At 44.9% G+C, this 14,300-nt stretch overlaps 1 protein-coding gene across 1 annotated transcript in view; it reads left to right on the top strand.

The window, feature by feature from the left end:
- Positions 1-10,799, top strand: part of HAPLN4 (hyaluronan and proteoglycan link protein 4) — a 31,132-nt gene extending 20,333 nt beyond the window's left edge. The window contains exon 5 of the mRNA XM_060694708.2: positions 9,039-10,799. Coding sequence (XP_060550691.2) covers positions 9,039-9,388 — 350 coding nt within the window. The 3' untranslated portion in view covers positions 9,389-10,799. The remainder of the gene's footprint in view (positions 1-9,038) is intronic.
- Positions 10,800-14,300: the final 3,501 nt, after the last annotated feature.

Here is a 14,300-nt window from a genome sequence, read left to right as displayed (position 1 = left end):
GAGGAAAAGCTGCAAATACACACACACACACACACACATATATACAGTATATATATATATATATATACTGTATATATGTATATATATATATTATATATATATATATATTATATATATATAATAAATATGTATATATGTGTATATATATATATTAAATATAAAATATATATGTATATATATATATTATATATATATAATAAAATAAGTTATGCAAGGGAAGATTGTATGCTGTGCTCCCTTTGCATAATTGATACAGGTCATGAAACCCCTCTTGACTTGCCAAATGGATCATGAAGAGATGCCTCTGGCTTCTGCCACGGAGCAAAACCACTTCGCCACATGGATAAATGTTTTCACCCTTCTGGTTTGGACGTTTATTGCTCCCTGCCCTGATCCTTGCACTGTACTGTGGGAATCTTGGATCGTTTGTGGGCAGCTGTTCTCGCCCGTGGAACCATAAGGCCGGTCCGATTTTTAGAGCAAGCAGTATTTGAGCAGCCATGAATCATGCTGTCTGAGCCATAAAAACCGTAATTAGAGGAGGGGGGAAAGAGGGCCAGGGAATGCATTCTTGATCTTAGCCGTGGAAAAGCAGCGAGCCACAGCTTGTCTGCACTAGTTCATAAGAAAACAGGATGTGGTCTCTGTATGCCTATAATCTATAATAGATGGGGCTGTTTTAATGATGGTTTGGTGCTTGGAGAAAGTATCTCTGTTCCTTTAAGGCAGTGTTTCTCAACTGTGGCAACTTGAAAATATCTGGACTTCAATTCCCAGAATCCCCCAGTCGGCATAGGCATGGTTGGGAATTCTGGGAGTTGAAGCCCAGAGACATCTTCAAGTTGCCAAGTTTAAGAAACACTGCTCTAAGGTGGATCATCATCTTTTTGTAGCCATGTTCTCCTACTTACCTGGGAGCTAGTGAAGGGTGGAAGACCCTCTGAAAAACATGGGAAACAGCCATTTATTTATTTCATTAAATTTATTAAAGCCATCCTCTCCAGCAGACTTCCAAAGAGATTAGGGATTGAAGTACAGTAGGTAGAACAAAGGTCCAACTGAAGATTTTGCTCTTTAGAGTTCCATTGTAGTAATTTCTTATACTGGTAAAGTGCTGCAATGAAGCACTTTTTTCCCTTGTGATTACACATATTATGTCATGCCTATTTCAGGTGTCCTGTTTTACCAGTGTTCAGGAACACAAACATTCTTCAGTCAAATATAGCACATGTGAACGGCAAAAAATCACATCATATGAGATATAGTTAGATAATGGATAGATGATAGATAGATAGATAGATAGATAGATAGATAGATAGATAGATAGATGATAGATAGATGATAGATAGATGATTGATAGATAGATAAATAGATAGATGATAAATAGATAGATTGATTGATTGATAGATAAATGATAGATGATAGATGATAGATAGATAGATAGATAGATAGATAGATAGATAGATGATAGATAGATAGATAGATAGATAGATAGATGATAGATAGATGATAGATAGATAGATGATTGATAGATAGATAAATAGATAGATGATAAATAGATAGATAGATAGATTGATTGATAGATAAATGATAGATGATAGATGATAGATAGATAGATAGATAGATAGATAGATAGATAGATAGATGATAGATACAAAGATGATAGATAGATAGATGATAGATAGATAGATAAATAAATAGATAGATAGATGATAGATAGATAGATAGATAAATAAATAGATGATAGATAGATAGATAGATTGATAGATAAATAGATGATAGATAGATAGATAAATGATAGATAGATAATTAGATAGATTGATAGACAGATAGATGATAGATTGATTGATAGATAAATAAATAGATGATAGATGGATGGATAGATAGATAGATAGATAGATAGATAGATAGATAGATAGAAAGAGAGAGAGAGAGAGAGAGGTAGATAGAGAGATATAATGATGATAGATGAAAGATAAAGAGGTGGTAGATAGAAATAGATGGGAGAGAGAGAAAGAGAGAGAGAGAGATTTCTGTGACCTGTACTAGATCGCTAATTAGCACACTAAATTAACACTAAAATAACACACTAATTAGCATACACTAAAAATAATGCAAAAACAAAAAAAGAGCTCAGTGTGTATTGTCGCATCAAGATTTGGTGTTAGTGTTTTGCTGATATCCAAAAGCATACGGGCCCCCTAATAAGTGCACAGAAAGAATCTTAGTATAAACTGAAGTTATTATCTCATTGTGTGTAGGTGTGTTTAACAGATGGTAATATTGGGCCACCTCATCCCACCCCAAATCCTGTCACAACACTGGGAAGGTTGGAAGGGAAGAGAAGACGAGGACAACCGCAGTAAAGCGGATGGACTCAGTTACAGTAGTGATGGCTGCAGCCACTCTTAGAACAGCTGAAGGACCACTTAGGGACAGATCATCACGGAGAGAATCTATCTATTGTGGTTCTCAAAGAATCAAGATTGACTTGATGGAGATAATTAATCAATGTGCCGAAAACCACAGTTTTCTACCATTCTGGCTGGTTTATGTTTCCCAGAGCTTTTAACGGATGGTCCATTTTTAGTGGTCCAGACGACACAGCACAGGGGAAAGTTAATTTATTAGTCAATGCAAGAAAATGAAACAGCCAGTTCCCACAAATCATAGCAACAGATTTAAGAGAAAGCTTGGGCCATTTCTGGCCGTTTATGAGCTCGCTCCTTTGGGCTTCGTGTCCCAGGAGGGACGCAAAAAAAGAAAAAAAGAGGTGATAATTATGCTTGGAGCTGGCAAGATGATGGAAGACTCTGATGGGATTTGTCCCGAAGAGTGTAAATTACTTTTTCTTAGGGGGATCTGAGCAGGGGGCAACGGAGGTTTCATTTGTGTAATCAGAGGCCGGCTAAGTAGCAGCAGATCAGCCTTGAAATAAACTGCTTTCATCAACTCAATCCATCTTTGCATGGGAGGCATTTAATCTCCTGTTGTTCGCTTTGATTATGTGAAGAAAACTCTGTGTGTGTGTGTGTGTGTGTGTGTGTGTGTGTGTGTGTGTGCATGCGTGTGTGTGCAGGGGTGAGATTGAAAAATTTCACCAACCGGTTCGCTGCCCGGTTGCTGGGTGGACGTGGCCATGGGGGCGTGGCCTACTCGGCCTCCTGCACCATGATGGGGGGAGGTGTTTTCGTCCTCCCCAGGCTCCAGAGGCTTTCCTGGAGCCTCCAGGAGGGCAAAAATAGCCTCCCCAGGCACCGGAGGCCCTCCAGAGGCCAGAAACAGGCCTGTTTCCGGACTTCCGGTACGCCCATTTTTCGCCCTCCCAGAGCCTCCATGAATGCCCTGCACTTACCTGGCATCCAAAACGGGCCGCGTGGAGACTCCTAGGAGGGGAGGGACGGGTTGGGTGGGATCAGCCAGTCCTTGGAACAACCGGTTTGGTAAACCAGATTAAAATTAACATCTGGTTAACATCCGGCCCAAACCGGCTGAATCCCACCCCTGTGTGTGTGTGCGTGTGCGTCTGTGCATGTGTGCATATGTGTGTGTGAGATTAGCAGGGGAAGAAAATACAAGTTGTCCTTGACTTACGACTAGTCGCTTAAGGGCCATTCAAAATTAAGATATTTTGGGCTACTAATGACTCTGATTTGAAGTTCTTGTGGCCAGGGCATCTCTATGGTCCCCTGACCGAACGTCAGGCACTCGGCAAGATGGATGGATGGATGGACAATTGCAGCATCCCACAATTACATGACCACGTGTTATGATGGTTTTGCCAAGAACTGGTATTTATTTCTGAGTTTTGGCAAAACCATTCCACAGCAAACAATGAGTTTACTTAACAGCTATAGTGTTTGTTTAATGCCCATGGCAGCCACTTTATGACCAGGATATTCACTTAATGACCACCACCAAAAATGCCATAGAATAGGCTTGGTCATTTGACCACCGTGTGGCTTGATTGCAGCCATAATTCGAGGACTGTAATGGCCCCAGTGCGCAGCATCTTTATATTTCAGGAACCAGTGGCCCAAGAGGGTGACAAAAGCATCCTACAATTTTTTATAATTTCCAAGCTCCTTCCATTATTAGACTATTGTTTCTCAACTTTAGCAACTTTAAGATGGGTGGACTTCACCCATGCTGGCTGGGGAATTCTGGGAGTTGAAGTCCTCCCGTCTTAAAGTTGCTAAAGTTGAGAAACAATAGTCTAATGCCGTGATGGCGGACCTATGGCATGCGTGCCGGAAGTGGCACGCAGAGCCATCTCTCTGGGCACGCCAGCCATCGCCTATTGCTCTTCTGGGCACTGGCATGCACATGCACGCCGACCAACTGGTCTTCGTACCCACAGGGGCCAAGGGTGGGTTCTAAATTTTTGTACTACCGGTTCTGTGGGTGTGGCTTATTTTGTGGGCGTGGTTTGATGGTCATGTGACAATTCTTTAGGATTTAGCAGAGGTACTGGTCTACCAGGCTTTTAACTGCTTGCAGAGCCGTACCGGTCTACCCATTTGTTTTTGGAGCATTCCAGTCTACCACCACACTGCCTTTTACCGCTGATCAGCTGTAGGGCGGCCCTTTGAAGTGAAAATGCCGATTTTCCTTCTAGCCGATCAGCTGGGACTCGGGAGGCAGTGAATAGATTGGGGGCAGGGCCAGTCAGAGGTGGTATTTACCGGTTCTCCGAACTACTCAAAATTTCCACTACCGGTTCGCAAGAACCGGGGAGAACTGGTAGCAACCCACCACTGATGGGGGTGCCGAAACTGGAAGAGCAGCTCCCTGGTGCGCATGCGCGTGCCGGCCAGCTGGTCTTCACACGTGCATGGATGTTAGAAACCGGAAGACCAGGTGGCTGGCATGCATGTGTGCGCCGGGAAGCTGAGCTTTCGGTTTTTGGTGCTCCTGCGCACGCACGCTGGGAAGCTGCTCTTCCGGTTTCTGGCACCCATGCGCATGCGTGCACATTCCCATTTTGGCACTTGGTGCCGAAAATTGGTCTAATTGGTCTAATGGAAGCAAGGGTGGGTTCTAAAATTTTTTACTACCGGTTCTGTGGGCATGGCTTATTTTATGGGTGTGGCTTGGTGGGGGTAATGTGACTGGATGGGCGTGGTCAACTTTTTCTTTTTCTTTTTTTTTTTTACTTTTAAAAACACCTTAAGAGGTTGCAGAAAAAATGGTTTCAGGAGCCTCTGACGATCCCAGCTGAGCTGCGCGATCATCAGAGGCTGTTTTTTTTTTACTTTTAAAAGCATTTTTTTGGCCAAAGAGGTTGTAGAAAAAATGCTTTTAAAAGTAAAAAAAAAAAAAGCCTCTGATGAAGTGGGCGGGGTAAGCGAGCGGCGACCGGGCCGGGGACCAGTTCGGGGGCGTGGCCAGCCAATGTTATTACCGGTTCTCCGGACTACTACAAATTTTTACTACCGGTTCTTGCAAACCGGTGTGAACCAGAAGCAACCCACCACTGAATGGAAGGAGAAACACTGCAATAGGGGTGGGGGGTGGGGGTTTCTGAGAAACAGCTGCAGCTCTTTAAGGGTGTGGAATTCCAATTTTCACCTTTCATGCCACTCCTGATCCAGCTCACAGCTTCACGCTAGATCCCTGGAGGTGCTGCAGGCTCATATCGCAACTTGCCCATTTGGATCACGCCAGCAAGGCTTAACGGCTGAGATCTTCCCCTGTGCGTTGGATGCATGCCCAGGCTAGGTTCACTTTCCGCCTGCTGCGTTGTTTTCGCTCGTTATTGCTGCTTTGACAAATGTAAACTTTTCTCCAAGCAAATAGGACAGATTCTCTTCGAAAAACAAAAATTAGAACAGCTCCAAAGGTGTTTGTTTTTGGTCACTGCCCCTGATAACTTTGCCCCTCAACAGCTTCTCACCTTGGACTGTTCTTTGTTTCTGGGAATCTTCGCTTGACTGTCCTCCGGATAGAGGTAGTCCTCGACTTACGGCTGTAATGGAGCCTTCTTGTTATGGTCGCAAGTCATGATGGCCTTAAAATGGGTCACCGACATGACCAACTTGATATTATGACCTGTTTTGAAGCAGTTGTTAAAAAGAACCCATTGTTCGCTAGCGGCATTTTTGCCAAAAATCAGGAAAAAATTCTGGGTTTAGGCAAAAATAATAAATTGTGGTTACATGGTCGTAAATGCATGTTAGGGGATTGGAGACTAAAACATACGATGAACGGTTGCAAGAACTGGGCATGGCTAGTCTAGTGAAGAGAAGGACCAGGGGAGACATGATAGCAGTCTTCCAATACTTGAGGGGCTGCCTCAGAGAGAAAGGGGTCAAGCTATTTTCCAAAGCACCCGAAGGCCAGACAAGGAATAATGGATGGAATCGTATCAAGGAGAGATTCAGCCTGGAAATAAGGAGAAACTTTCTGACAGTGAGAACAATCAACCCATGGAACAGAAGTTGCCTTCCGAAGTTGTGGGAGCTTCATCACTGGAGGCTTTCAAGAAGAGATTGGACTGCCATTTGTCAGAAATGGTGTAGGGCAGGGATGGCTAACCTTTTTGCCATCGTGTGCCAAAAGCGGTGGGAGCGCAGTGGGGTCCCACGCACGCGTGCCCACATCCATAATTCTATGTGCCCCGCCCCCCCATGCTCCCCCCAATTTTGGCACATGATGGCACAGTGGGCCCAGTAGGCCCATTTTTTGCTCTCCCCAAGCTCCAGAGCCTTTCTAGGAGCCTGGGGAGGGCAAAAGCAGCCTTCCCCACCTGCCCAGAGGCCCTCTGGAGGCTGGAAACAGTGTGTTTCCTGACTTCTGGTGGGCCCAGAAGGCCCGAAAATCAGCTGGCAAGCACACGCATGAGTGCCGGAGCTGAGCTCGCGTGCCCACCGATATGGCTCCACGTGCCACCTGTGGAACCCATGCCATAGGTTCGCCGTCACGGGTGTAGGGTCTCCTGCTTGGTCGGGGGGCTAGACTAGATGACCTACAAGGTCCCTTCCAACTCTGTTAATCTGTTAAATCTGGTTGACGAGTGCCCAAAATGCAGTCATGTGACCATGGGGGGGGTGGGGCCATTGGAACTTCAGAATAAAGTACCTTTTAGTGGGGCCATTGGAACTTTGAGTGCTTGCTAAGTAACCAGTCATAAGTTGAGGATCACCTATAACTAGGTTGCTAACCTTGGTGATGAACGCTGGGAGAACGGCAGGGGCTCAGTCACCAAGGGTTGATTGACATTTCCGACTCTTTATGGTCATTGTTGAGGTTGGGTATCTTAAAGAAATTTGGGTGAAGTTTTACCAACCAGAGTCCTACGTGGGGGAGGGACTTCGGGATCCAATTACAGGTAGCCCTCAATTTACGACTACAACAGAGCCCAACATTTTCACTGCTAAGGGAGACAATGGTTAAGTGAGTTTTGCCCCATTTTACGACCTTTCTCGCCGCAGTTGCTAAGTGAATCAATGCAGTTGTTAAGTTAGCAAGATGGTTAATAAATCTGGCTTCCCGCTTGACTTTGCTTATCGGAAGGTCACAAAAGGGGATCGCGTGACCCAGGGGTGGGTTCTAAATTTTTTTACTACCGGTTCTGTGGGCGTGGCTTATTTTGTGGGTGTGGCTTGGAGGTCAGGTGATTAGGTGGGCGTGGCTAGCTGGTCAGAGTCATTTCTGGAAGGTCCTCACACTTACGACCAGTCCTCACACTTACGACCCGACTCATTTGTTTGCTTTTAACACCGATCAGCTGTAGGACGGCCCTTTGAAGCCGCCCGGCAAGAGTTTAAACAGTTTTTTTCCCTCTAGTCATCAGCTGGGACTCAGGAGGCAGCAATAGATTGGGGGTGGGACCAAATAAAAGGTAAGAATAATGTGAGGGGGTGGGGGGGTGGGAGGGCGGGGGGGAGAACCGGTTCGGTGACGTCATATCGTCACCGCTACTGGCTCGGCCGAACCGGACCGAACCGGGAGGAACCCACCACTGGCGTGACCCCGAGACATTGGAAACATCATATTGTAAATATATGCCAGTTGACAAGCGTCCAAATTTTGATCATGTAACCATGGGACGCTGTAACGGTCTAAGAAATATGAAAAACGGTCATAAATTACTTTTTTCAGTACTGTCGTAACTTCGACAGTAAACGAATGGTTGTAAATCGAGAATTACCTTAAAACAGTGGTTCTCAACCTTCCTAATGCCGCAACCCTTTAATACAGTTCCTCATGTTGTGGTGATCCCCAACCATAAAATTATTCCTAAGACCATTGAAAATATGTGTTTTCCGATGGTCTTAGGCGACCCCTGTGAAAGGGTCGTTCGACCCCCCCAAAGGGGTCGTGACCCACAGGTTGAGAACCACTGCCTTAAAAGGTCCACATATATGCTGCAGATCATAGGACAGGAAAAGCCTAACTGTTTGCCCCTTTCCTGATGCTCTACCCTGCTTCTCCTCCTGCATAAACAGAGGCATAGAATCAAGATCATGTGAAGTGTTAATACCATTTTATAATGCCTTGGTAAGGCCACATTTGGAATAATGCATTCAGTTTTGGTCACCACGATGTAAAAAAGATGTGGAGACTCTAGAAAGAGTGCAGAGAAGAGCAACAAAGATGATTAGGGGACTGGAGGCTAAAACATATGTAGAACGGTTGCAGGAACTGGGCATGGCTAGTTTAATGAAAAGAAGGACTAGGGGAGACATGATAGCAATGTTCCAGTATCTCAGGGGCTGCCACAAAGAAGAGGGAGTCAAGTTATTCTCCAAAGCACCTGAGGATAGAACAAGAAGCAATGGGTGGAAGCTAATCAAGGAGAGAAGCAATCTAGAATTAAGGAGAAATTTCCTGACAATTAGAACAATTAATCAGTGGAAAAACTTGCCTGCAGAAGTTGTGAATGCTCCAACACTGGAAGTTTTTAAGAAGATGCTGGCTAACCATTTGTGTGAAGTGGTGTAGGGTTTTCTGCCTAAGCAGGGGGCTGGACTAGAAGACCTCCAAGGCCCCTTCCAACTCTGTTATTCTATTCTATTCTATTCTATCTCTTCCAGGCAAAGTCTTCTTCCTCAAAACCTACCGCAAACTCAGCTTCCCCGAAGCCGTTCTGGCCTGCAAGCGAAACGGAGCTATGGTGGCCAAAGTGGGCCAACTCTATGCCGCCTGGAAGATCCAGCTCTTGGACAAGTGCGAGGCCGGCTGGGTCGGGGACGGAAGCGTCCGCTACCCCATCGTCAACCCCAGGTCTCGCTGTGGGGGCCGGGAACCCGGCGTTCGCAACCTGGGCTTCCCCGACAAGAAATACAAACTCTTTGGGGTCTATTGCTTCAAAGAGGCTGGCGGGGAGAAGCCCCCGAAAAAGGACAAGGATGCTCCAGGAAGATGGAAAGCTTTCCATGTATAAATAGAAACGAGGGGAGCCAAAAGCTCACCGCCTCCGTTTCATTTGTTGTTCGAGCCACGGAGATTTGTCTCCATCTCCTCTTTTAGGGGAATTGTTATTTGTGTCCAAAAAAAAAAGGAGGGGGTGGCAGTTTGGTTGCATAGTCCTCCACTGAAAGGGAAGGAGTCCTCTTCCCCAGCAATTCAGCTGGAACGTCCAGAATTTTAGGAAACCTTGGAAGGTCTTGGCATGTGCTGCATCACTGCCCGCTGGAGCTGATCCTGCTGATCCTTGCCTGCTCATCTGAATCTTCTTCAGCATCTCAGAAGAAGAAAAGCGCTGCTTTAGCCTTTCGCATTTGCTGCTACATTGCCGATGATGCTACTTTGGGGGATTGTCATGGGTGGGGTAGAGGAGGAGACCCTGGGTTCCTTGGAGCAGAGGGGACTGGCGAAGGGCTGCATTTTGCAACTCGTCTGCCGTACCCTGAGCCACGTCTTTGGAAGAGACTGAGGATTCTCTGTTTTCTTGCACGATCTGGAGAGCTGCCAAAAGTGTCCCAAAAGTGAGTTGAAAAATCCAGAAAAGAAGGACCCCCTTCTCCTCTCCAGCAACTTCATCCTGAGCTTCATCAGGATGGAAGCTTCATCACTGGAAGCTTTCAAGAAGAGACTGGACTGCCATCTGTCAAAAATGGTGTAGGGTCTATTTAGACAGGGGGTTGGACAAGATCAGGGGTCAGCAACCTGCGGCTCTGGAGCCGCAGGTGGCTTTTTCACCCCTCTGCTGCGGCTCCCTGTCACTCAAAATATGCATCCCAACCACCAATGTGCAACTTCCGCCAGCACGCGATTTATTGAGCTTTTCAACTCCCGGTAGGCTAACCATGGATAAATCCAAAAAAAGAAAAGTTTCAGAAGAAAACAGAACGTTTAATTCAACTACATATGCTAGTTTTGTGGGCGCTCAAGAAATAGTCAGGCACAGGAAGGGCTTTGTGGCTCCCGGTGGTTTTTTTTCTGTGGGAAATGGGTCCAAATGGCTCTTTGAGTGTTTAAGGTTGCAGAGCCCTGGACTACAAGGTCCCTTCCAACTCTGTTAAATCTATCTGTAAGTTTTCATCCTGAAGGCATTGACTACAGCAGAGAAGCCAGATCTCTCTCCTTTGCTCTCCTCCAAGTTTTCCGTTGTCTTGCTTTCTCATGTCGCAACCACCGGCTCTTGGTGGAAAGACCCCCTCCCTGCCTGTCCTGTTTTGAGCCACAAAGCTGAAATCTCGCGGGTGAGCCAACTCTCCCATCAGCCAGTGGTTGTGGGAACTGGACAGTAAAGACTTGGTCCCGTCCATCATACCGATGTCTGCTTTGCTTGCATTGACTCTGTAAGTCATCCTGTACTCAGCTGATGCTCTGAATAAAACCTATGTGCAATATGTTGGGATGAGGATGGATTTCAGACCCAAATGGCACTCCTCACTCAGGGTTTGCAAACAGTGGCAAAAAAAAAAAAAATTAGCTGAATGTGGTCGACAGGTAAATCCCATTACCGTTTTAAAGAGACAGAGACTAAAATAATCCTGGGACAGAGTTTTTATTTACTTTGCAAAGGGCCTTTCTCTCTCTGGAATAGAGAAAGACGGAAATAAAACAATTTACACGAGTTTTTATAGTCTTCAGGAACATCAGAATACACGTCAATAAAGTACCTTGGGAATCAGTTTCAGATCTTACATAACATCTTATATAACATATGCAGTACATAATCCACCCTGGAAATTCCCCAATTCCCAACAAAAATACCCCTCAAAAACATCAATTGCGTACTTCCTTTAATTAATGAGGGCAAGTTAACCCAAGAGCATATTTCCTGCAAGATAAACATCCTCTCAAAAACACAGGAATTACACACTTCCTTTCTCATGTTCTTAAATGTCAGCTAAATTATATAATCAGGTTATACAAGGTAAAACAAAGCCTTCACATGATTTTAAAATGGTGTAACTCAGGTTATGCTTTTACAGGAATAATTCTTATTTTTCTCACACTGAAAGATAGTAATCCAACTGTGGTTTGGAGCAGAGGGAGAAAACTGGGAGGGCTGAGCCAGGTTCACGGCTACCAATATGGACTGCAAAGATCCAGATCGGTGTTTCTCAGCTCTGGCAAACTTAAGATGTGGAATCCTTGATGCTCTCTGAGCTTAGCTGTTTGTGTGCAGAGTTTGAAAGCACCGTATGCAAACCAGGTAACACCCGAGTGCAATTGTGTTAATACAGGTACTGTGTTTCCCCGAAAATAAGCCCTCCTCAAAAATATTTAAATGCACGCGCAGCTGGTCTCCGCCATTTCCTCTGATTAGGATTAGGGAGACATTTAACTAAAATGAATTTTTTCCCCACTGGATTTCCACAACTGTGTGCGATGCTGGAAGAAGTTACTACACAGCCAGTTAGATCCAGTGGTTAATGCACAAGGCTAGAAGCTGGGAGGCTGTGAGTTCTAGTCCCGTAAATTCTAGGAAAAACCTAGAATTTGGTGTAATGGTTAATGTACTACTCTGTTTCCCCAAAAATAAGACCTCCCCTGATAATAAGCCCAATCGGGCTTTTGAGCACATGCGCTAAAATAAGCTCCACCTGAAAATAAGCCCCCACCAAAAATAAGCCCTCCCCGAAAATATTTAAATGCATGTGCAGCCGATCCCTGCCATTTCCTGTGGTTAGGGTTAGGGAGACAGAGCTGGAAATCAGGTAAGATGGCAAGAGGAGCCCTGTCTTGCTCCACGCACCCCAAAATAATAAGACCTCCCCGAAAATAAGGCCAAGCGCTTATTTTGGGGTTCAAAAAAATATAAGATAGGGTCTTATTTTCAGGGAAACACGGTACTCCTTGATTTATATCCACAATCAGGATCGGAAAATATCATTGTTAACCCGTTAAATGCGGCATCCTGTGATGGTACCTGATTTGTCAACCTTTGTAGCTGTGGTCATTAAGCGAATCGCCACCATGATGTCGTTAAGTGAAACATCATGTGACTGTGTCTTGTGATCTTCCCTGCTGGCTTCCCCCATTGAGTTTGTTTGTTGAAAGCCAGTTGGGAAGGTTGAAAAACATGGAATGCTGCAACTGTCATAATTGCGAGCTGGTTGGCAAGCACCTGGATTGTGGGTCGTGTCACTGCAGGGACGCTGCAACAGACAGATGTGTGAGGACTGTCTGTTGTAGCTTTGGATGGTTGCTAAATGAATGGTTGCAAGTCGAGGACTATCTTCCACAATGGATGACGGAAGGCACAAGAAAAACTCCCTCCTTGCTCATCTTCAGGAAACCCACAGAGAAATGGTCTTTCTTTGAAAAATGTTTATTTATTTATTTTAATTTAGGCAATCCTCGATTTGTAACAGTTCATTTAGTGACCGTTCAAAATTGCAATGGCACTGAAAAAAAGTGACTTGCGACCGTTTTACAAACTTATGACCCACTGCCGCATCCCCATATCATGTGATTAAAATTCAGAAGCTTGGCAACTGATTCATATTTATGACGGTTGCAGTCACGGGATCACCTTCTGAGACCTACTGACAAGCAAAGTCAATAGGGAAGCCAGATTCACTTAACAACTGCGGCAAGAGAAGTCATAAAAGGGACAAAACTCACTTAACAACTGTTTTGCTTAACAATGGAAATGTGTAGTCGTAAGTCAAGGACTACCTGTATTACGTTTATAACCCCACCTTTATTTTTATACGCATCAAGGCTGCACTTCCTATTTCCTCCACAACAACCTTGTCGATTGGACTGGCCAAAGTCTTTCATTCCTAAGGCGGGACTAGAACTCACTGTCTCCTGGTGATTGGTCCAAAGTCATCCCGTCAGCTTCCATGCCGAAGGGAGAACCAGAACTCGCGGTCTTCCTGCTTTGTATTCTAATACTTTAACCATTACACCAAACTGATTTTCTAGATTTTATTGAACATTTTTTTCTTGAGCTGATGCTACCTCAGAATCCTCTCTGGTAGTGGTAAAATTCAATTTTTTTTACTACCGGTTCTGTGGGCGTGGCTTGGTGGGCGTGGTGTGGCTTGGTGGGCATGGCAGGGTGTTGAATGACCACACACACAAAGGTTGAGGACATATGTGGTATATTATTGCTTTACAAAATGACATTATATAGTTTGTTATTTCCAGTCACAGAGTACTTGGCAGCATATCATTGGCTCACAAAAGTCTTCCAAGTAACTAAAATCTTTGGTTAACCATTACTGCTTGCTTAAGCGCTTATAATATTTAGCTATAGTTAAAGTATAACATATATCCCACTTCCTCTTCTCTTACTCCTCTTATTTACAGATTTAGGGTCTTATTTCCTAATGCCATTTCCTGGCGCCTACGTGCATGTAACCTTCCTTATCTGAGGTTTGCCATCCAAGATAGGAAAATTCCTGCACGTATGCAGACTCCTACAGCAGGGGAAGGATACTGCAAAATTCCCATTCCCACCCCACTCCTGGGGGAAGGATATTGCAAAATCTCCATTCCCACTCCACTCTGGGACCAGCCAGAGGTGGTATTTGCCGGTTCTCCGAACTACTCAAAATTTCCGCTGCCGGAAATCTCCAGAACCTGTCAAAACCTGCTGGATTTCACCCCTACTCTCTGGGCAGGAATCATCATGAATTTAGAGAACCGAATGAAAAGGAACTTTCTGAAAATTACAAGATAAATCACCCCTAGTCCTTCTCTTAGTTAGAATAGACCCGTGATGGTGAACCTATGGCATGTGTGCCTGAAGTGGCACATGGAGCCATGTCGCCAGGGGTGGGTTCTAAATTTTTTTACTACCGGTTCTGTGGGCGTGGCTAATTTTGTGGGTGTGGCTTGGAGGTCATGTGACTAGGTGGGCGTGGCTAGCTGGTCACAGTCATTTCTGG

The sequence above is a fragment of the Pantherophis guttatus genome, chromosome 1, assembly GCF_059756535.1.
Source record: "Pantherophis guttatus breed Tessera chromosome 1, ASM5975653v1, whole genome shotgun sequence".
Taxonomy (NCBI): domain Eukaryota; kingdom Metazoa; phylum Chordata; class Lepidosauria; order Squamata; family Colubridae; genus Pantherophis; species Pantherophis guttatus.
Note: the sequence above shows the minus strand (reverse complement) of the source record. Positions and strands in the feature narration are given on the sequence as shown.